Below are 22222 nucleotides of genomic sequence, written 5' to 3'. Positions count from 1 at the left end.
TTACTATAATTCATTCAGTTACCAATTAAAAACAATCAAAAAAATTAGGACGGATTTATTGTTCATACTTCTTACAATAATGATATTCTTCATAGAAGTGCTCGAAACATAATGATTTTTTGCACCAACCGCAATGTATAATAGCCACATTTTTGCATCCTTCTATGTCACAATGTGTATTGCAGGAATCTCCAAAACTATAAGCAACAGGATTGTCAAAATTTTCTGGTTTTTTAGTGAGGTAACCACTCTTGAACCAGGAATATTTAAAAAGATTAGTATATCTTGGTGAAGATAATTGATTGTGGACTAACGACTGAAGTTTAATAATGTTGTTTCTTTTATGTAAATCCAAATCATAATTCATCAAAATTACGGTATCTGAAAATTGGCGGACAAAGTTCTTCCATATGCGAAATCCAAAACATCAAGTGGCTGAATTTTTCCCGTTGTGCCAGTCGGTATTTTTTTAAAATTTATAATTTTATCACGTGGAGTTACAGTTTCTATGGCACTGTCACAATGACCGCTCCAGGAGTCAAGCAACAGCATCGTATTGTAACCTACATTAGGGAAATATACTTTTTGCAGCCATATTTTAAAGAGATCTAAAATCAAAAATCTTATTTGTAAAATCATTTATAATGACATTAATTGTAACTAGATGGGATTATGTATACCTGTAGTCAACTTTCCAGATTTAGATGCTTCTACGTAAACATTTTCGGGTCTAAATAAAGTGGTTTCAACAATGGGTCCAAACTCACCGCTAGATTCCTTCAAAACTAAAAAGAGTGGTGACAGTAATTCTCCTGTGGCTGATATGAGTGGCTGTATAGTATAACTGTGGGTTGTTGAAGAAACTGACTGTACTAAACACTGTACCGGCTTTTCTCCTTCAACCACTAGCGTTCTTTCGGAGTGCATTTCCAGTTGGAATCCGCTCTGATCAGAATTAAACACATTATGAATTCCAATTATTCTTATGCCTGCTTTAACATCAGCAATAAAAGTATTTGCTTTAATCGTTAGTTCTGAATTACTTTCTAGTGTTTTCTTGGTTATAAAATTATTTATTTTCCGGGATACTATTCTATGAGCTTTCTTGAATTTACAAAGCCAGTTATCCGAAGCTTTGAATCTTACATCTTCTGATCCTATAATCTTTTGAGCTTTTGCAATGCCCATTGACGTATGTCACGATCATGAATGATGTAACCAGCGTCTACTGCTGCTTTAAAATTATCAAAAGTGTACTGACAAATTCTTGCAATTTTTTCTCTATAAGTACCACCTTTGTTGACTGTATGAGCCCAACGTTTCAACTGAATCACAGATGAAACTTTCTTAAATTTTTGACGTACACTTTCAACACTTAAATTTTTTTTTTTTTTGCCATTTCTCCAGTATTCTACGGCTCTTTGCTTATATTCAAAACTGACATCTTCATTGTCTTTGGTACAATGGTCGGTGGGTGCTTCGAAATCGTCAGGAAAATGGTGTTGAACTTCATCTTCTACTATTTTTGCAGCATGATCTTTGTAATCTTCTTGAAAATCTAATGTATCTTCAACGATCATATCTACTTCATTGAAATCATTCACGGAATCTATTAAAATGCTTTTAATTCTTTCCGACAATTGAATCTCTTTATAATTTGTCTCACTTTCAGGTATTTGTAGAGTTTGAAAGTAAGCTAATAATAAATTTAAAACGTTCAGAGTGTTAATTTTCATTTTTTAATCTGAAATAAAAATATATATATATATATATATATCTTATATATCTTCTATTATATTAAACAGAAGGCGCGAAATTCTCCGTGCGTCCGTCCATCCATCCGTCCCCTTTTTTTCCTTATTTTTCCTCTGTATAGGTCTCTCCTGATATCGCTGGGGAATAAGAAATAAACTGAATAACAAATAAACAAATTAGGATAAAAACAAATAAAAAAACAAATTGATAAGTAAACAATAATGATAAACAAACTTATAGAAAACATTCATGAAAAAAATTAATTAATAAATTAAAAAGTAAACATATTAATTAATAAACAATAATAATAAACAAATCAATAAGTAAACAATAATTATATACATCATTAATTAATAAATCCTCATAATCAGTGTAATTTCAATTTTTTTAATAACAAATATTAAAAAGCCGTAAAATTATTTGCATATAAAAAATAATTTTATAGTTATACTTACGTAGCAGGTACTACGAAATACGAATTAACAGAATAGTATCTTATTATTATTTGTACTTATAATCTTATATTCTTATTACTATTTATTATGCTGTTAGTTCAATAGTCGATACAATACGTCCAACAACAAGAAAGTTGTGTTGGCTACTGATGAAGAATTACTTACTCATATTTATCAATCATGAAAATAACAGACAATCGTCAGAGACGCTGATAGTAGGACGTAAATAAAATTCTGATAATACTATCATTCATATACCAAAATTTTTGCGCATCCGAGAAACTATACTTATCTTCTAGGTATACTTATAATATTATATTATTCTTGACTTGTTTTCTTATATAATAAAAGTTATTTATTTTTTGATAGAATTAATAAACGATAGAACGTAAAAAATTTAAAAGAGAGCAACAAAATAGCTATGGAATCATAGCTTATTTGATTTAGAAGAGATTGCAACGATATGTCAGAAACTTTTTTTAGGATGGTTTTTCAACATTGAGGGTGGTTTTGAAAATAAGTTTGAACAGGTAAATTTTTTATTCTTATTCTATCCACGGTAATATTTTTTCCAATTTTTTTAAGCTCATTATGAACTTTTTTTCAAAAATAGGAATAAAGAAGGTACAAATTTCGATGACAGAAATTAGGGGTTGCAACCCTTGTGGTTGAAACTGCACGAGATAGTTGTGTTTGTACATTATAAATGATACGCAACGTATTTTACAGTAAATTATCAACACCACCTGTAATGTATTGGAAACAATTTTTTGGGGGTGGTTTTTCAACATAAGGGGTGGTTTTAAAAATAAAAGGTAAATTTTTTTTCTTATTCTATCCACGGTAATATTTTTACTAATTTTTTCAAGCTCATTATTAACTTTTTTTCAAAAATAGTACAAAGAAGGTAAAAATTTCGATGACAGAAATTAGGGGTTGCAACCCTTGTGGTCGAAACTGCACGAGATAGTTGTTTTTGTACAGTATAAATGATACTTAACAAATTTTACACTAAATTATCAACACCACCTGTAATGTATTGAAAACAATTTTTTAGGGGTGGTTTTTCAACTTTAAGGGGGTAGTTTGAAAAAAAGCTTGACTAGATTAACTTTATTTTTGTATTTTATGTGGGGTAATATTTTTTCCAATTTTTTTCGGGTTATTTTAATTTTTTTCATAAAAATAGCCATGAAATAGATAGTATTTTAAATAAAAAAAATAAGGGTTGCATCCCTTGTGGTCGGAATTGCATGTGCTAGTTTGCTTTTCACATGAGAAGTGATATTAAATTTGTTTGGTCGTAAAATATCAATTAGATGCTGAGATACATTGGAAAATCTATTTTTGGGGGTGAACTTTGAGGGTTGTTTTCACCCCCTCAAAGTGTTTTTCCGCCGATAAAAAAAAATACGTATGTCTTATTTTTTGATGAACTATAACATATCGAAAGATTATTGAAATCAGTGAGGTCGGGTTGGGGGTGTTTCCTTGTGAGTGTGCGGGTTCTAATCCTCGACTGGTTCATTTCATACGCGCGCGTTCGGTCTCGTCTCGTGCCGAATTCCCTCATTACACACACATTTTCCCCGACCGGTAGGTGCTGCCCTCGCAGGTAGCCGCATGGTCGGGCTGCTAGCGCTAATAAGAAATTTACCGTCACTACATATATATATAAAGAGAGAAAAATACTTACAGTTATTAATATTACAATTAATAGCCGATATAACGGCTCTTTTGCTACGGTCTGAACGGTGGGATTAATAAGCTGAAATTGAGTAATAACATTATTATTAAAAAAAAATTCTAAAATTTATTTTAATTATTTTTAATTATTTAAAAATTGTACTTACATTTTCTAAAAATTGTCACGCTCTAATAATGTTATCCATTTTTATTTTTTATGAAATAAATTTAGAAAAAATATATAAAAACTTTATAAAAAATGTTAAATAATAAAAGAACACCACTTCACTGTTAACAATTTGAAGTTTCCCTTAAGACTGATCATCGAAAATCCTACCGAACGCTCGCATTATTATCAGGTACGATTTTTTTCTACAATATACGTAACGCTACAGACAAACGCAGACATTCTTTAAGTGAGATAGGACGTATGGCGTAGCCTTTTCCTTCACGTGTTGGCCAGAAGCTTACCAGTTTCTAAAAAACTTCATAAATCTCGAGCGACGCGCCGGAGACTTTATGGTCATCCGCAATAAACGCATTAAACACCGATGGCCGCACGTCCGCGCTAATGAGTTTGTTTGATCATACTTAAACCGTCTATGATCTGCATTTATGATAGACATAGTTAACTTAAGATAAGAGGGTAGGTAGTAAGCATAGCTGCTCATGCGTTTCCCTCCTCCGCGGGCTGTGGTCCACGCTGAACCAAAGCTAGAGAGAGAGAGAGAGAGAGAGAGAGAGAGAGAGAGAGAGAGAGAGAGAGAGAGAGAGAGAGAGAGAGAGAGAGAGAGGGAGAGAACAATGCGACCAGCAATAAATTTGAGACACTATTGCGTGACGGATTCCTATTTTTCACGTGTGGCGAATATACATCATTATGTCGGTATTCCAATCCAAGCAGTTGTCTGCGGAGTATATCACCAATTAAAGGCGTCAGTTTGCACGACTCTCGCAAATAAGAGCTCAGACGCTGCAATAAAATTCATTATATTTCTTAATAATAAATTAATGTATTTTATTAACTTATTTTATTTTCCATTTGCATGGGTTATCGATACTCTCTAATGCGTTCAATTGATATGTTCGCTTGACTCATTATATAAGAATTAGAGCATCGTTGCTTTTCTTTTCTCACCTAAATAATTAGTAAAAGCTATAATTTAGAATAAAAAAACTTTTCCTTTCACAATTAAAAAAAATCTTTTTCTTCATTCAACCCCTGCGGTTGTAAAATATTAAGTTTATCAAATTGCAAATATGTGATTTCGTAGCAAATTAACATTTGATTTACCAGACCAGATTTAATTTTCTTACTAAAAATTTTAATATTAAAAATATATTTTTCTGGATCTAATATAATGACTTTTCCACGTTTTTCGTAGTAATAAATTTTCTAAATAATTTTTTTTCTAAATTCATTTTCAAGAAAAATAATTCTGTGCTATACCTATTTATACTAAAACCAGTCAAAATGACTGGTATCAATAAACAAAAAAAATTTTTATGGTTTTAATATCAGTTGATACTACTCATCGTATAAAAATTATTTAGTTATTCGATTACATTCATGTGCAGTGTTTGTGTATAAACTATTACGTTTAATTGCTTCGAGATTATTCTGTTATTGTACATTGTGCAATCAGGTAAGAAAAATAATTGAAACATTATTTTCATCAATTATCAGATATTTACAGAGCTGCGCTCTTTAAGTGGGTGTTCAAGGTATGCATGGAACACAAGAAGCACGAGGCAATTAATTAAACCAAGATCCACCTTTTTTTGCTCGACGGTTAATATTATGGGCCAAAATAAGCTGTTTTTATGCCTTGGAAATGTTCCACCAAAAAATGTTATGATGCTTATTAAGACGGCAAATTTTTGCCTTCTACACCGACGCGGCCCTTGTTGTTTATTGAGATATTTAGAATTATTTATGTTTTCAGTATAATAAAATCATTTCGTTGTAAAACTGAATACTATTATGTAAAAATTGTATCACTACAAATTTATAGTATACCACAGTTTGATAATCCCTGGTCTGTATACAGTGTGTAATCTGGCTCTTATAAATAAGTGACGCCCAGATCTGATTATACTGTCTTTATTTCATGGCCGTCAGCAGCTTATACGATGTCAGGTTTCACACTAACTACGTAATTATATTTATCTTATCAAGATACGAGTAACAAAAGTCTTATTTTGGCTTTACACAGGGTCGTGTAAAGGAGGTGAATATTCTAAGAACCTAGATCATCAGGAGTGCCAAATCTGAAATTCAGGGATAATGGTATCATGATAATTGTCAACTAGTCACCTAGTTATTTTGCTGGTATTCGTAAAAATAGATGTAGTTTAATGGCTGGTAACCTAACGTTAATAATGCACAGTTTATTTGCTTTCCTTGTAAAACTTTTGCATAAAAATTTGTCTATTATCTATCAAATGATTAGCAATAATTGATTCGAATACCTTTTCATTTTACCCCTTAAAAATTTTTCATAATAAAATAATTTCTATCAGTTTAAAAATATTTTTGCTATAATCGTTTTCTTTTAAGATTGAATCTATATGTCATGATCATAAAATATTGATAGATACATCATGTAGCTGCAATGATTACTTACGATATTGGTACATCACCTTTCCATTTACAACATTGAGCACAAACAGTATGACTGAACTCATTCTCTAATAAAACAAAGGCAAACGGTCGTTCAACGAATAAAATTTGTCCTTTTTTTATATTCTGATTAGCATATACATGGCGACCTTTGTCTTTGGAAAATTTCAAATTTAGAGCAGCTGATGCGTTTCGGAATTCTGAATGTTCACCAAATGCAATTTCAGGTAAATGACAATCTAGTTCATTCATTTCGATGATATCAACTATGTTTATAGCTTCAGATGATAGTAGAAGTATTTGTTTTTCTAGAATATCTACATTTTGTAATAAAAAGTTATAATTAAAAAATGATTAAAAAATGAAATTTTATTATAAAATTTCTTGGAAAAAATTATATGTTATTATTTGAAAGTTTCTAATATTACTGCTTAAAAATAAAAATTAATCATCTATCGATTTATAAAAAATTAATTCACTGAATTTGCAAGTATATAATTTTTGTAGAGAAATCATAAAACGGACATACATGACTTAAATCTTATACTTTTGCATTTCGAGTAATCTTTGCAAAATTAGAAAAAATGTATTATTACATTGCAATTGTGATTGAAAGAGAAAAATGTAGTATTAACTTAAGGTATCAGCTATTTCGTGAATAATAATCGGAAATGCAAAATAATTCAGCACATTCTTCCAAATCACTTTAATAAGTATAGACAGAATTTCACAGTACACGTAGAATCTTTGTAAGTTGATGATGTCTAATTTTTGTGTCTATTTGCAGATCTGGCAACGTGGTAGGAAAGTAAATTGATCTTCTGCTATATAGGTATGTAAACCTAGCAGTGTTAAATGACACATTGTAGTAAATTTAGTGTAAAAATTGTTACATCCCAAGCTAAAGCAGACACCAGAAGCTGAGATGTCACCAAGTGTTTGCTTGTATGGGAAAGCTCATTTCAAAGCTTCTCACAAGAGAACATCGAACTGTGCAGATTTATTGTCTCCCGCACCCGCTGAAAGCCTCATGTGTGTCTACAAGTCGAGGCTGCTTTTTGTAGAATTGACAAACATGCACAATAGCACTTGATGTACACTTTATGAATATACGAGGTGTGTTCAAAAAATAACGAGAATTTTCGTTTTATGAAAAAAATATTTATTTATTCATCTACATTAATGTTGTCGCCTTCAAAGTAGTCCCCTTCGGATACAATACACTTATGCCAACGCTTTTTCCAATCCTCGAAACACTTTTGAAACTCGATCTTTGTAATAGCTTTTAGCTCTTTCAGCGATTCGCTTTTAATGTCATCTATGCTTGTAAAACGACGGCCTTTTAATGTTCTCTTTATTTTTGGAAATAGAAAAAAGTCACATGGAGCCATATCTGGCGAATATGGAGGCTGAGGCATCGTTACAGTTTCGTTTTTGGCCAAAAATTCACGAACAAGCAATGAAGTGTGAGCAGGCGCATTATCGTGGTGCAAAAGCCATGAATTGTTTTGCCACAAATCCGGGCGTTTTTTTCGGATTGCTTCACGCAAACGACGTTGAACTTGTAGATAGTACTGCTTATTGATTGTTTGACCTTGTGGCAAGAATTCATAATGCACTATGCCATTAAAATCGAAGAACACAGTGAGCATAACCTTCACATTCGACCGCACTTGTCGAGCCTTTTTCGGTCTTGGCGATCCAGAATGCCTCCACTGGGACGATTGAGCCTTAGTTTCGACATCATATCCGTAAACCCATGTTTCGTCACCTGTTATAACACGTTTTAGTAGTTCTGCATCATTATTGACTTCATTTAGCGACTCCTGAGCAACTTCCATTCGCCGCTGTTTTTGTTCGAAATTCAACAATTTTGGAACGAATTTTGCTGCCACACGTTTCATACCCAAAACATTCGAAAAAATTTGATGGCATGAGCCAACTGATATGCCAACATCATCAGCGACTTCTCTGATTGTGATTCGGCGATCGTTCATAACCATTTCTTTCACTTTTTTCACGTTTTCATCGGTTGTTGATGTGCTTGGGCGTCCGGGTCGTTCGTCATCTTCAACGTTTTCGTGGCCATCTTGGAAACGCTTATACCACTCATAAATCCTTGCTTTACTCATAGCAGACTCACTATATGCCTTTGTTAACATTTGACAAACTTTACTACACTTTATTTCATTTTTTACGCAAAATTTAATACAAATTCTTTGATCCATTATTTTCACAAACGAAAATCGCCGAGCTCGAAAAACACGTCTAACGTTAGCGGCTGCCACTTAAAAAGTAAGCAATAAATATTGCTGAAAATTTTATCGTACTTCAGGGGCATGTGTACCAACATAATAAAAAAAAATTTTATACAAGCGGACTCTCCAAACCCGCGAAATTTAAAAATTCTCGTTACTTTTTGAACACACCTCGTAGAATACGTCTCTCGTCTTTCTTTGTCTTCCATCAAATCACTCTTTAATTTTTGGAATTGTTCTCTCTTTTTCACCTTCGCGAGAGCCATCGCATGAAAGAGAAAATCATATTTTTTTGCGTTTTATTTTACAGTGTGAAGACCGAAGTGATTAGTCGATTGGTCGGTTTATTGTTACGCCAATGAAAGATCTACTTTTTTCAGTATTTGAGCTGTTAGAGAATCTAGAAGTTTATTGGGAGAAGCTCCTTTTTGGGAACAAGAAGAAAAGGTAGTCAAAAAGAGCGTACACGTTACAAAGTCGCGAGCGAATACTCTTATCATCTGGCGTTTATAATAAAAAAGCGAAGTGAATAAACCTTTTTTATCCGAAAGAATTTCTAAAGAAATTAATTGAAAAACCTAAACTCTCTGCCAATCCTTCTTGACTTGTGGGATATGCGTGGCTGTGAGTGCTGCTTCAAGTAGTTGCATAATACAATTTTTAAAACGCTGCCAAATCGTCAAAAAAAATCGTAGTAGGACAATTTTTTTTTAAATTAAAGAAAAATAGCTGTTCTTCAAGATGCAATAATCAGAATTATCGAAAAAAATCATCCACATGCGGACACGCTACGAAAGTTTACGATTTTTGAGCTTTAAAAAATGACCTTGAATTTCAAGGTCTAGTAGTAAGTGGAGATTAGGTTAAATCGAAAATCGAGCTTCATCATGTGAAAATAGAGACTGTAACCTTTAAGTTAAAAAAATTGACCCCACTACAATATATTTTACCTGCGATATCGATCTTTGAAGTTGCTTTTTTAATCGAAATTAAGTGTTGCCTTAAGTGTAGTAGAAAATGAAATCGTTAATTTTTTTAGCAGCAGACATTATAGAACCCTGAGATAGTGATTACAACGCTCCTCTATTTGACGTTTCCAAATATGAAGACGATTGGAAAGTTGGGGTTGACTTCAGAGAAATGAACAAGAAAACGAAATCTGATTTCTATCCGATACCAAAATTAATTAATATTTTAAATTAGTTAAATGAGTCAAACATGTTCTTGATTCTAAACATGCAGAGCGGATTTCATCAAATCGAGATAGACCCTAGGGACTGTTATAAAACTGCATTTTCCACCCACTTTGGCTGTTTCTATATTGTCAGAATGCCTTTTAGTTTTAAAAATACACCTAAGACCTTTCAGCGCATGATAATATATTAAGAGATGTTCAAGAGAAAATTATATTTGTATACATCGATGATCTTAACGCTTTCGCTCGAAATCTCGTTGATCATGAAGAAATTCCTTTTAATTGACGAAATATTTACAAAGGTAAATTTAAAGTTCGATCCCACAAAGTGCACGCTTTATTGCAAGGAAGCCAACTATCTTGGACACGTGTGGACTCCCGACGGAATTAAACCAGATCTCAAAATAACCGAAGCAATAGAGAAATTCCTATTACCAGGAAACATAATGACTGTGAAATCGTTCTACGGTTTAGCCGGTTACTACCGCCAATTTATTCCAAATTTTCTAAAGGCTATAGCGGGATAAGGATGTTAAAATTGCCCCTGCCTGTATTTTTATTTGGAGGCGGTCGTTCGAAAGGACATACTTGCAAACTTCTTCAGCCAAATTTTTTGCGCCCTAGGTAGTAATAGGACCCTAAAATGATAAAAAAAACGTTTTTTCAAAAATTAGTTTTTTTGCTTCACTGTTTGATCCACAAAATTTAAAAAAATTCATAATAATATATACTATTGTACGAAAAGAGTCTGATTTTTTTCAGATTTTTTGGATTGAAAATGAAGTCAAAAAATTTTGGAATTTTTCGATGAATTTTTTAATTATGAACAATATACTTGGCTAACTTCTAAATATTACTTTTTTATTTATCTTTTCTCGTTCTCTTGAATGCCGGAATTAGAATCACCATTTTCTGACTGGAACTTGCTCAAAACTTGAAAAAACCGATTTTTTCGGCATTTTTACCGAGTTTTTGCCACATAACCTCAATTTTATATAGTTCAAAAAGTAATAGAATACTCAAGAATACTTCAAAATTTCCTTTACAAGCCCAAGAGATTTTTTAAACAATCAATTTTATCGCAAAAGCTCCAAAAGACCTGATTTCACAATTCACATTAATATTTTCAAATATTTTCATATTATAACATAATACGAACATATTACGTATGCTATACCAGCGCAAACGCGCTCAGATATATATACACACACACTACAGATTGAAAAATCAATATTATATTAATCAAAATTCTTAATTATTTCAACAACCAATTACAATACTTCCAATTAGTCTTCATCACTATTTTCATTGTAACGGGGTGGGTATTCCGTTTAATTAATTTATCCGCGTAATCGTATCGAAAACCGCAAGTAATTACCTATGTTAAATACGAAAATCGGAGAGCAGGAGGGAACGGGTATCAGTCAACCAACTATCTACAAATACGAAAAGAACACTTCGAATGTACTGCTAATATCACATGCGAGAACTTTTATTACCTCTTAACATTATATCGTATTCGGCCCGCGTGTTTATGTTTACATGCCGCGCTCGCCGCTCTTTGTTTGCCGAGATGTTACATGCACGCTTTTTGTCGAATCGAGGGATTAGTCGTGTAGCAATTATATCGCGACCGCGAAATTAAGCTGGCCAGTTTACCTTTTTTTGCAGTCGTACGAAGAACGAAAGAAACGGTTCGCACTCGCGTTGCGGGAAAGTCTGTCTTTATTACGAGGAAGCTCGCGTTTTCGGTTTCGCCCTCGCTGGCGAAACTCCTCACACGCGCACTCCCGCACACATGCTTTTCAGGCAGGCAGAGGCACCGCTGTCGCAGCTCCTACTCGGCTCGTATCGGCACTCCGGAAAAGCTCGGGAAACGTCAAGAGTCTTGGTAGCGCAGCTCTGCGATCGGGTTCTAATCCTCGACTTTTGGCTCATGTATCGGTAGCTGATTCTGCACTTTCGGCTAAGCGTGTCGATGGCTGATCCTTTACTTTCGTTTTCAATAGCGCGCTTTCCGTCTCGCCGCGTGCCGAATTCCCTCATTACATTTTTCGTCTACCGGTAAGTGCTGCCCCCGCAGGCAGCCACTAGGTTAGGCTATTAGCGCTAATTCGACGTTTACCGTCACATCATCTATAACTGGATCAATATCTGAGAGCGTCTGGGACAGGGAGGTGGCGGTGGAAAATATAAATTATTCAACTTATTAGAGACCTCGTGTATTTCCTTCGTATTACAATTATACTACAGTCGCCGATCATCAATCGCCTCAACCACTCTCTCTCTATCGTCTCAACACACACACCTCTCACGTCTCGACACACACTCTGTCCCGTGTCTCAATACAGCGGATTATATATCTTCCTCTCCCCCAACCGTCACACTCGCTCCGACGATTCACAACAGACAAGCGGCTAACAATATCCATAGTATAAAATATATCAGAAAGTATTTTTGTTGGTCTAATTATTTATGATTTGTATCTAGCATGACTGAGATAATATACGACTGTTGCAATATGAGAACCTACTGTTCGTAAGTCATTGGCACAGTCGCACGCATGTCGTAGAATACCGCTATATCCAATCGTATCAGGTTTGTATTCAACGTAACACTTGTAGGTTTTACTGTTTATATGCCTTGACCTTACTAAGACTTTAATAATATTTGGTTTTATCTTTATATACTCTAAATTGATATTTTAACTATCATCCATTAACTCAGACAGATAACAAATGGCTTGACCTAATTGATAGGTACCCGAAAAAAATATTTTGAGATCTCTCTCGGTCAGTTCAGAAAAGTCAATTATATCTTCCGATGATACCTTGGTCGTTGTAGTGGGCCGTCTAAAAATCTGGCTGTTTCAGCTTCTAATGCCAAAGTATTTTCAATTTTATTGGAATTTAACATTCTTTCAATAATAATGTCTTGCAAGCCATCATCATCTATATCACTATTCAAATGCTTTCCAAAACGGTTGTTTAGAAAATATGCAATTCTACAATATGAGCCTACTTTTGATAAAAGTTTATTATCTAGCTGTTGATGGAGATCTTATATTTTTTTCCGAAAATCCCGTGAACGGCCTCTATTAGCCATCTCACTTTCGTAACATAACGAGATTCATTGGATTCAATTGCTGTTAAATTGGGCCTTTTTCCTTTTAAGGCGAGCATTAGAATTCTAAAACTAAGATTTTTTAAATAAGTAACCACGTCTCTGAAACCTCTATCTACAACGCAAATGTCACCTTTTCTCATACGAGGTGTGTTCAAAAAGTAAGGTGACTTTGTATTTTTAAGAAAAAATATTTATTTATTTATCAATATTTATGTTGTCCCCTTCAAAGTAATCCTCCTCAGATACAATACACTTATGCCAACGGTTTTTCCAATCCTCAAAGCACTTCTCATAAGCACTTTTCGGTATAGCCTTGAGCTCTTCCAGCGATGCAGTCTTTATCTCTTCAATCGTTGCAAATTTCCGTCCTTTCATAGGTCTCTTTAGTTTTGGGAACAAGAAAAAGTCACATGGGGCCAAATCCGGTGAATATAGTGGCTGAGGCATGATTGTGGTGTTGTTTTTGGCCAAAAAATCTCTCACAAGCAAAGATGAGTGAGCAGGGGCATTATCGTGATGCAAAAGCCATGAATTGTTTTTCCACAATTCTGCAAAACAAAAAATGCTATACACTTGAAACTTGGTACAGATGTTCGGGAAGAGTGTACCAACATAACAAAACAAAAAAATCGATAATCGAAAGTAAGTTGCTCGTGAAATTTGAAAAGTCTCCTTACTTTTTGAACACACCTCGTAATAGTTCTTATACCATCTGGATCTTCCATCACTTTCTTCATAATGCTTGCATCATTCTCAGTGACTAAAAATGGACCAGGAACGTCTACAACAAAGCCGTCGTAGCGCAAATCATAAATGGTTTAACTAAAGGGCATTTCTTCTGCCCTGAATATGACTCGTTGATACTCATTATTTTTACTCACGGTGAGTCTGAGCGACATTTAAATAAAAGTGAAAGCAGGTTCCAATTTTTTTGCATATTTCGGTAAAAATACTAATAATTAGAAGATCCCAGAAAGAATTAAAAAAAATCCCTGAGCCCTTTATGAAAAAATCGATTTTTAAAATTTTTTATCAAAAAAAAAATAAAAAAATAATTTTGGTTGTGGTTGATGGTATTAATAAATAAATCAGTATTTTTTCGATATTTACACAAATGCACATTTAATAAAAAAAAAACGTTAACACGAGTCATACTTATATATTATAAAAAATTAACAACATAATATTACATAACACAAGAAAATAATCAATCGCCTGAGGCTACAAGACTATGGAAAATCATAAAAAATAACTTTTCTATTCACCAACAAATAAAAATTATAAATGTTTGCTGTTATATTCTTGCACAGCTTTGAGCAAATTATTTGCATAATTAATATGGGTCTTTTTAAGCTTGTATTTATTCCAAATTTGCTTGAAATCTGAATGAACAGACTCCATAGCCTGTTCACTGTAATATCCTAGCCCTTTTTGAGTCTTTTTACAAAAATATTCTACATGGAAAAATACTGCATGCACCTTCGGTGTAATACTAATCCCTAAGTCAGAATAACTTCTTCGAAAATCAGCAATATATAATTGATATTTTAAGTCTAAAGCCACTGAAAAGCATGAATTCACAACATTACGAAAATCTGTTAAACATTGTATGTATTTCAGGCATTGAATATTTTTATTACTCCTTAAGTAATCGATGTTATTCAACAATGCTTTACATGCGTTACCGGCAAATGACGATGCACCATAATATACCTCTCGTGCCACGTTACATTTATCCGCCCACTCAAGACTTTCTTTTTCAAACTGTAGCAGCATGTGTGAGTAAATATGATTGACTACTCCTATCAATAAATGAAGTTCCGGTGGTGGAATGATGTCAATTATCTCTAGACTTTGCTTAGTTGAACAGATGGGCAAAGAAATACAATTCTTGTAATTTTTAGCGTCAGTTTTTATACTTCCCTTTTTTTTCCATTTTTCGTAATTGTCTTTGCAACCTTTCACTGTTCTATAATTACCACACATGTGAAGATAATTTTTATCAGCTTCACACCATGTACATGGATACATACTCGCATGCGACATCAATCCAACTAGTATATTGGCGAGCTTCAAATCCGTAGCAATTGTGGCCGATTCAAATTGTCCAATATTAATAAGTGACCACAACATAGCAACATTTTCATAATTTTCGTCGGATGTTTCAACTCGACCTAATAAAAACAACTTTTTAACACCCGAATTTTTGAATCTTTTCGCTGCAATGCCGTCTCTATATGATTGTCGTTTTGCCATTCCACTCTTTTGTTCACTATCACTATCCGTTAGCAAAGACAAACAAACTTTAAGGAATCCGCCTCCACCATCTATTCCAAATTTTAAATGAAAGCTTTCCCCAAATTTTCTATAGTCTTCAACATGTTCGATTAATCCATTCAAATTATTACAGAATACTAAATTTTCAGAATATTCTGATCTTTGATTACTTTTCGTATTTACAAAATTACACTCTTTTACTTCGAAAAACTTGTCAAGTCTATGATTTGTAATTTCTAATTTACTTTTCAGATTAGGTTCAAACAATTTTCGATCGTTTGTACTCACACGAAGTGCTGTTGTGATTCCAAGCATTGTATTAGTGGATAAAGAGTAGTCTGTTTGAACCTTACTCACATCTTCTGCTGAAATTTGACGACGTTTAAGATTTTGTTTTTTATTGCTATTGATCACAATTCTAATAGGCCTACCACGTCTTTGGGATAGTTTAATATCATCACAATCTATTTTTGAGTCTTCACTTTTTTTAGATTCAACAGTATCTTTGAAAAGTTCACATAACAAATGCTCTTTATCTTTGTTTTCTAGTGATTCAGAAATATGATTTTGAATGTTATTGATATTGTTTACCGTATTACATCGATGTGCTTTTCCACGAGATATAACTGCTAAACATTTTGAACATTTCTTTGCAATCACTTTTGTACTGTTTTTTGTCACTTTGTTTTTAACTTCACCTTTTTTTTTACAAAATTATAATAACATTTTCGCGCAGTTTCGCATAAAATACAATTATTACCACAAACTTGTAAAGATTTTGATCGCGTATTCAATTTTTTCTATTGATTGTAATAAGGTATAATTAAAGAGCCTTTACCCAGCTTTTCTTTGTTCATTTTATAAACAGTAATTTTGCAATTACTACACACAGCATTCGGTAACCAATCATCTTCAATGTTGTAACTCACTAAATTCTCCAATTTCTCGAGAAACTTTCCACAAATTTTTTTCAGTTTAGCCTTCTTTTTCTGACAAACCAAACAAATTTTCGAACGATTCTCAGAGTGCGTTAGTGCACGTCGCTTCATGTTGCTAATTCAATTATTTTGAAGAAACACAGAACGTTAACTACAACAAAATTCTTATTGTATTTCTTATCACGAGAACACTATTACTGGCAGATTTCATTGTTGATCGGTCAATCAAGCTGGGACAACTGTGAAAACTTTTGAGCACGCTATTCTAGCTACTACTTCCTTAGATACAGGTGCGCGCTGTAAACACACATGTTTACAATACTGCTATGTCCTTATCGTATGTATACTATTAATAAACACTGATATTTATATATACATGTGTTTCTTCATTAATATGATTGTGTATGGGAGAATAGAGAGATAAAAATTAGTAAAAACAGTCAATAAATAAAAAAAAATTAATTTTCAAAATGCTGGTGTTGAATTTTTTATTATTAAATGTGCATCTGTGGAAATATCGAAAAAATATTGATTTATTTATTAATACCATCAACCACAACCAAAATTATTTTTTTATTTTTTTTGTTTGATAAAAATTTTTAAAAATCGATTTTTTCAAAAAGGGCTCAGGGATTTTTTTTAATTCTTTCTGGGATCTTCTAATTGTTAGTATTTTTACCGAAATATGCAAAAAAATTGGAATCTGCTTTCACTTTTATTTAAATGTCGCTCAGACCCACCGTGAAGTTCGATATAAGTGATATAGGCCTGTAATTTGTTGATAAATTTTTTTCTTTGGCTTTATGAATGGGAATTATCTCTGCTTCTTTAAGTGCATCTGGCCATTTTTCTTTGTCAATGCTAGTGTTTATTATGTGGGATAGGGGTACTGAGATGAATTTTCTTAAAGTTTTAATTACTTTTGAGTTTATTCCGTTAACACCACCTTTTTTGTTTTTTATTTTATGGATTATTTCTTGTATTTCATATGTATTTGTTGATTTCAAAAATATAGTTTTGTTGTTTATCTCTGGCAATTCTATGTTTTTGTTGTTGGGCGTATTGATTTGATTACTTAAGTCTTTTCAGTGTTAGTTAGTTTTTTTAGTGTTTTTCCCTAATTTGTTGTTTAGTTTTGTCCATAGATTTTGAGGGTTGTTGGTATTGAGGTTAATTTTTATTAATTACCTGGTATAACGTTTCAACATATTTATGATAATTTTCTTTTTTTACTACGTTATTGGGATCTTTTTTCCAGATGTCATAGAGTTTTTCTTTTGTTTCACATGATTGCCTTGATTATGCAGGCATTTCTCGGTTGGTTACTATTATTATTATTTTTGGTACTGTAATTTGTTGCATTTATACATAATTGAATGTTTTTTACTAATTTCGTGATAGCTTGGTTAGGATCTGTTATAGTTATTATTTCTGACCAATTTATTGTTCTTGCAAAATTTATTAATTTGTGGAAATTTATTTTTGGATTGTTATTAATCTGCTTTATATCTTTTTTAATGGAATTTAATGTCATTAAAAATGGATACCGATCATTAAAAGCTATGTTAAGTAGGTAGGTATTGTATTTAATATTTTCTAGTTTTATGAAAAATTGTCTATACATAAGCCCTTACTAATATTATCTATAGAAGGTCAGGTTATGGAATTATATCTTGGGCAGTAACCATTGTCTAGTAAAAGTTGTAGAAATTCTTGGTCTAATAATTCTTGACTTAGTGTATCACTGTTACGTCTCACGTAACGGCCGCGAATTGACAAGAATTACTCAAACGCGACTGTCTCTTTTCGGTCAACGCGTAAGTGCTTTACCACCGGTACGAGACTCAAACGAAAGCAGGGCGGCAACGTACCTAAAGTACAGAGTGAAAAAGTAATAATTAAATAATTTACCTGCAGTTTAATTGGTCCAGAAACTCGTACCTCAGAATCCAGAGATGAACGTAGATTAGGTATAACTCTCAAATAAGTTATTATAGAAATAGATTTATAACATCTATTGATCAAATTACAGAAGGGGCGTAGTGTCACAGAGTAGAATACAGAGTGTGTATTACAATTGTTTTGCGTTCTCTTTTATCTACAAAATACATAAAAACTAATCGATAAAGGGTTAATCCCAGAAGGGGTAAGTGCATCACTGAAATTAAAGTCAGCTATTAAATGACTATTGCTTTCAATTACGGGAACTCCCCTTCCATAAAAAATTCAAATTTTACCGCCATAAAATAGTTTGACTCGTCCTCGACGTAACATGACAATTAAAATCGCCAATTAATATATAATTTTTCTTATTTTTATGTATTAGCAAAAGGTTTTTTATGCTTGCTAGAAATTCTGTTTTGTGTATGTCGTGTGATCTGTAGATAGCTAATAATACCTGGTCTTTTTTATTTTCGAGCTTAATTGTAGTATTTACAATTTTTACTTTTAGCTTATTGATTTGGATGGTTTCAGTGATTTCTGTGATTTCATTGTTTGCATAAACTACAACATCATCTGATTTATTCACTTTACTATTATTATAGTGGGAGGTTAGATTTCACTCGAGGGGAGTGTGGACGTGTCTTGGATGTGAGCGCGGGTTTTGGTGAGAGGGTTAAAGAAAAAAAGTGTTTGAGGAGAGAAATAGAGGTGAGAGGAGCGTGGAGGCGGAGGAGGAGTGAAGAGAGAGGCCTGGAGAGGAGCAGGAAAGGGCAGAAAGAGAGGAATAAAGAAAAAGAAGTAAAAGTTGAGGTTAAGAGAGAAAATCAGAAAGCGGGAAAGGCAGGCAGAGAGGAGGGGCGGTAAGAAGTAAAGGCAGAGACAGAAAAGGTAAGACAGGGAATAAAGGTGGGATCACGGGTAGATATAGAGAGTCGAATTAAGGCGTACGGGATAGGATGGAAAGATTTGTGACAACAGAAAAATTAAGAGATAAAGGTGGAAGGTTGAATAAGAAAGGCCCAGAGGAGGAAAAGAAGAAAAGAGTAAAGGTGGTGAGGGGGAGAGAGAGCGGGGAGGGGCTGAGGGAGAATATTAGAGGAGAAATGAGAGAGGCAAAAAGATGCAAGAGTGACAGCGAGGGGAGCGAGATGGAAGGGGAGGGGGGAGAAGGATTGGACAACACGATAAGAGAAGTGGGAAAAATTAGTGGTGCAGAAGATATAATGGAAAAGATACGGACAGATATAAGGGAATTAAGAGAGGTATGGGAGGAGGAAAGGAAAGAATGGACAGAAATGTTTAAAGAAATAATGGCAAAAATGGAAAGAATGGAGGCAGAGGCGAAAAGAAGAGAAGAAAGATGGGAGAAGGAAATAGGAAAAGTTAGGAAAGAACAAGAGAGAGAGAGAGAGAAGAAAGAATTAAAGAGACGAAAGAAGAAAGAGAAAAAGCAGAACGTAGAGACAAGAAACTGCAGGAAAAATGGGGAGAGAGGATGGACCAGTTGGAAGAGGAGTGCGTGAAACTAAAAGAAAGCATAGAAGGAGATAACAAGAAGTAAAGAGGAACAGAAGTAGGCAATAAGGAAGAATTAGAGCATATGAGAGAAAAAATGGATAGAGAAAGTAGGTTAAACAATATAATAGTGACAGACTTAGAGGGTGAGTTAAGATGGGAAAAGAAGGGAGAGGCAGAGGTCTGGTTAAGGGAGGTACTAGAAATGAAAGGAGAGATAGTGAATCTGAGAAGAATAGGAGGAACAGCGGAGAGGGATGATCGGAGAGAAAGAAGAAAAACATGTGGCAAATTAGATGCGCTTCATGGGAACAAAAAGAAGGAATTATGAAGAAGAAAAAGAATCTGGCACGGAAAAAGATATACATAGATCATATCAAGTAAAGGTAAAGAGGTAAAGATGTGGCATGACGGGGTAAAGTCAGAGGAAGAAGAATGGTGGTGGAGCGAGAGAGAGGGAAAAATGGTAGGAAAGGGGGTGAAAGGGTTTCGAAAACAATAGAGATAAAAGAGAGAGAGAGGAGAGAAGGGAGAGAGAGGGGAGAAAGGCAGTAAAAATATTATTCTTGAACGTGACGGGGGTAATGAGCATGGAGGAAGACGACTGGAAATATGTTAGGGAATTCGACATAATAGGGCTAATGAAAACCCGGGTGAAAAGACAAGGGGCAAGAACTGGTGTGGAGAAACAACTGTAAGGGTATAGCATAGAGTGGCGGGACTCAAGAAGGGAAGGAAGCAGGGGGAGAGAAATAGGGGGAGGAATAATGGCGGTAAGAGAGAGGGAAGGGATGAGTAAAGTTGTATGGAAGAAAGAAAGGACAAGTGAGGTAATAGTAGGAGAAATAAAAATCGGAGGGAGGGAATACATGATAGCATCGGTGTATATGCAACATGAGAAGAAGGAAAACTATGAATACCTAAGCGGAGAGATAGAGGAGAACAGAGAAAAAACGATAATTATTGGAGGAGACTTCAACGCAAGAACAGGAAACGAAGGAAGAAAATGGGAGACAGAAGAAAAACTAGAGGAAATAAAGGCCAAGGATTAAGCCAAAGCCAAGGCCAAAGTATTAAACGCAGAGGAAGAAGAAATGATAAAATGGCTAGGAGAAAGGGGCTTAGTGATAACGAATGGGAGAAAAGAAGGAGATGAAGAGGGAGAAATAACATATATAGGAGCGAGAGGAATGTCAACGATAGACTATGTAGTAAGTAACGAGGAAGGTGATGAGGCGATAAAAAGGGTTCAAATAAAGGAGAGGGTAAAGTCGGACCACTTACCAATAGAGGTGGAATTGGGAGACAAAATAGCGGAAGAAAGAAAAGAAGAGGAAGAATGATAGACGACTGGAGCGAAGAAGGTATAAGGGAGTATCAGAGATGGATAGTCGCAATAGAGGGAACAGAAAAAAGGAAAGATATAAAAAATGGAGTGAAGAACGCAGTTGTAAAAAAGAAGATAAGGAAAAAAAAGGATCAAAAAAAAGCTGTTGGAGAAAAGAATGTAAGGCAAAAAGGGATAGGGTGATGGCAGAGTTAAATAAGGTAAGAAAAGGGGAAGGAGACAGAGGCAAATACCTAGAAGCAAAGAGAGAATATAGAGACGAAATAAGAAAAGCAAAGAAGATGAGGGGAAAAGAGTGGCAGAAGAAATAAGAAAAGATAAGACGAGAAGAAAATTCTGGGATAAAGTGAATGGCAATAGGAAGAAAAGAATTGGATTAGATGAAAATATAGGAAAAGAAGAATGGATAAAGCACTTCAAGGAACAATTGGGAGAGAAAGAAAAGGAAATAAAGCAAAGGGGAAGAAACCGAAGACAGAGAAGGAAAGGAAGGTGAAGAAATCAAAGAAAGAGAAGTAAAAGAGGTAATAAGAAAAATGTAAAAGAAAAAGGCGACAGGAGAAGATGGTATAGCAAATGAAGCGTGGGTGGAAGGCACGGAAGGCTTGATAAAAGATATGACAAAATGCTTAAACGGAATATGGAACGGAGAAGGATATCCGGAAGAATGGAGGAAGGGAATAATAGTACCAATATATAAGAAAGGGAGGAAAGAAGAATTAGGAAACTATAGAGGAATAATGCAGATGGATACGGGATATAAAATATATGCGGAAATACTGAGGAAAAAGCTGGAAAGAGAACTAGAAGCTAAAGAAACGCTAAGTGATACGCAGATGGAACAATGGACGCAATATATATATTAAAAACAATAATAGGGAAGGAAATAAGGGAAAAAGGAGGAAAACTGTTCGTATTCTTTGCAGAAATGAAGGCCGCTTTTGATAAAATAAAGAGGAAGAAAATATGGGAAACAATGAAAGAGAAAGGGATAAATAGAAAAATTAGGAAAAGAATAGAAGAAATATACAAGAAAATAGGGAGTAAGGTAAAAGTTGGAGGAGAAATAATTGGGGAGTTTGAGACTTATAAAGGCGTAAGG

The 22222-nt window shown here is 34.0% G+C and overlaps 1 protein-coding gene across 10 annotated transcripts in view; it reads right to left on the bottom strand.

Annotated features, from left to right (window-relative positions):
* LOC131671445 (SET and MYND domain-containing protein 4-like) overlaps window positions 1-22222 on the bottom strand; it is a 352834-nt gene that overhangs the window by 309510 nt on the left and 21102 nt on the right. For all 10 annotated transcript variants that reach the window (XM_058947901.1, XM_058947910.1, XM_058947855.1 and 7 more), the window contains one exon: window positions 6524-6836. In XM_058947901.1, coding sequence (XP_058803884.1) covers window positions 6524-6836 — 313 coding nt within the window. The remainder of the gene's footprint in view (window positions 1-6523; window positions 6837-22222) is intronic.

Source organism: Phymastichus coffea, unplaced genomic scaffold (assembly GCF_024137745.1).
Source record: "Phymastichus coffea isolate CEN01 unplaced genomic scaffold, Cenicafe_Pcof_1.1 PCOF00009, whole genome shotgun sequence".
NCBI lineage: Eukaryota > Metazoa > Arthropoda > Insecta > Hymenoptera > Eulophidae > Phymastichus > Phymastichus coffea.
Note: the sequence above shows the minus strand (reverse complement) of the source record. Positions and strands in the feature narration are given on the sequence as shown.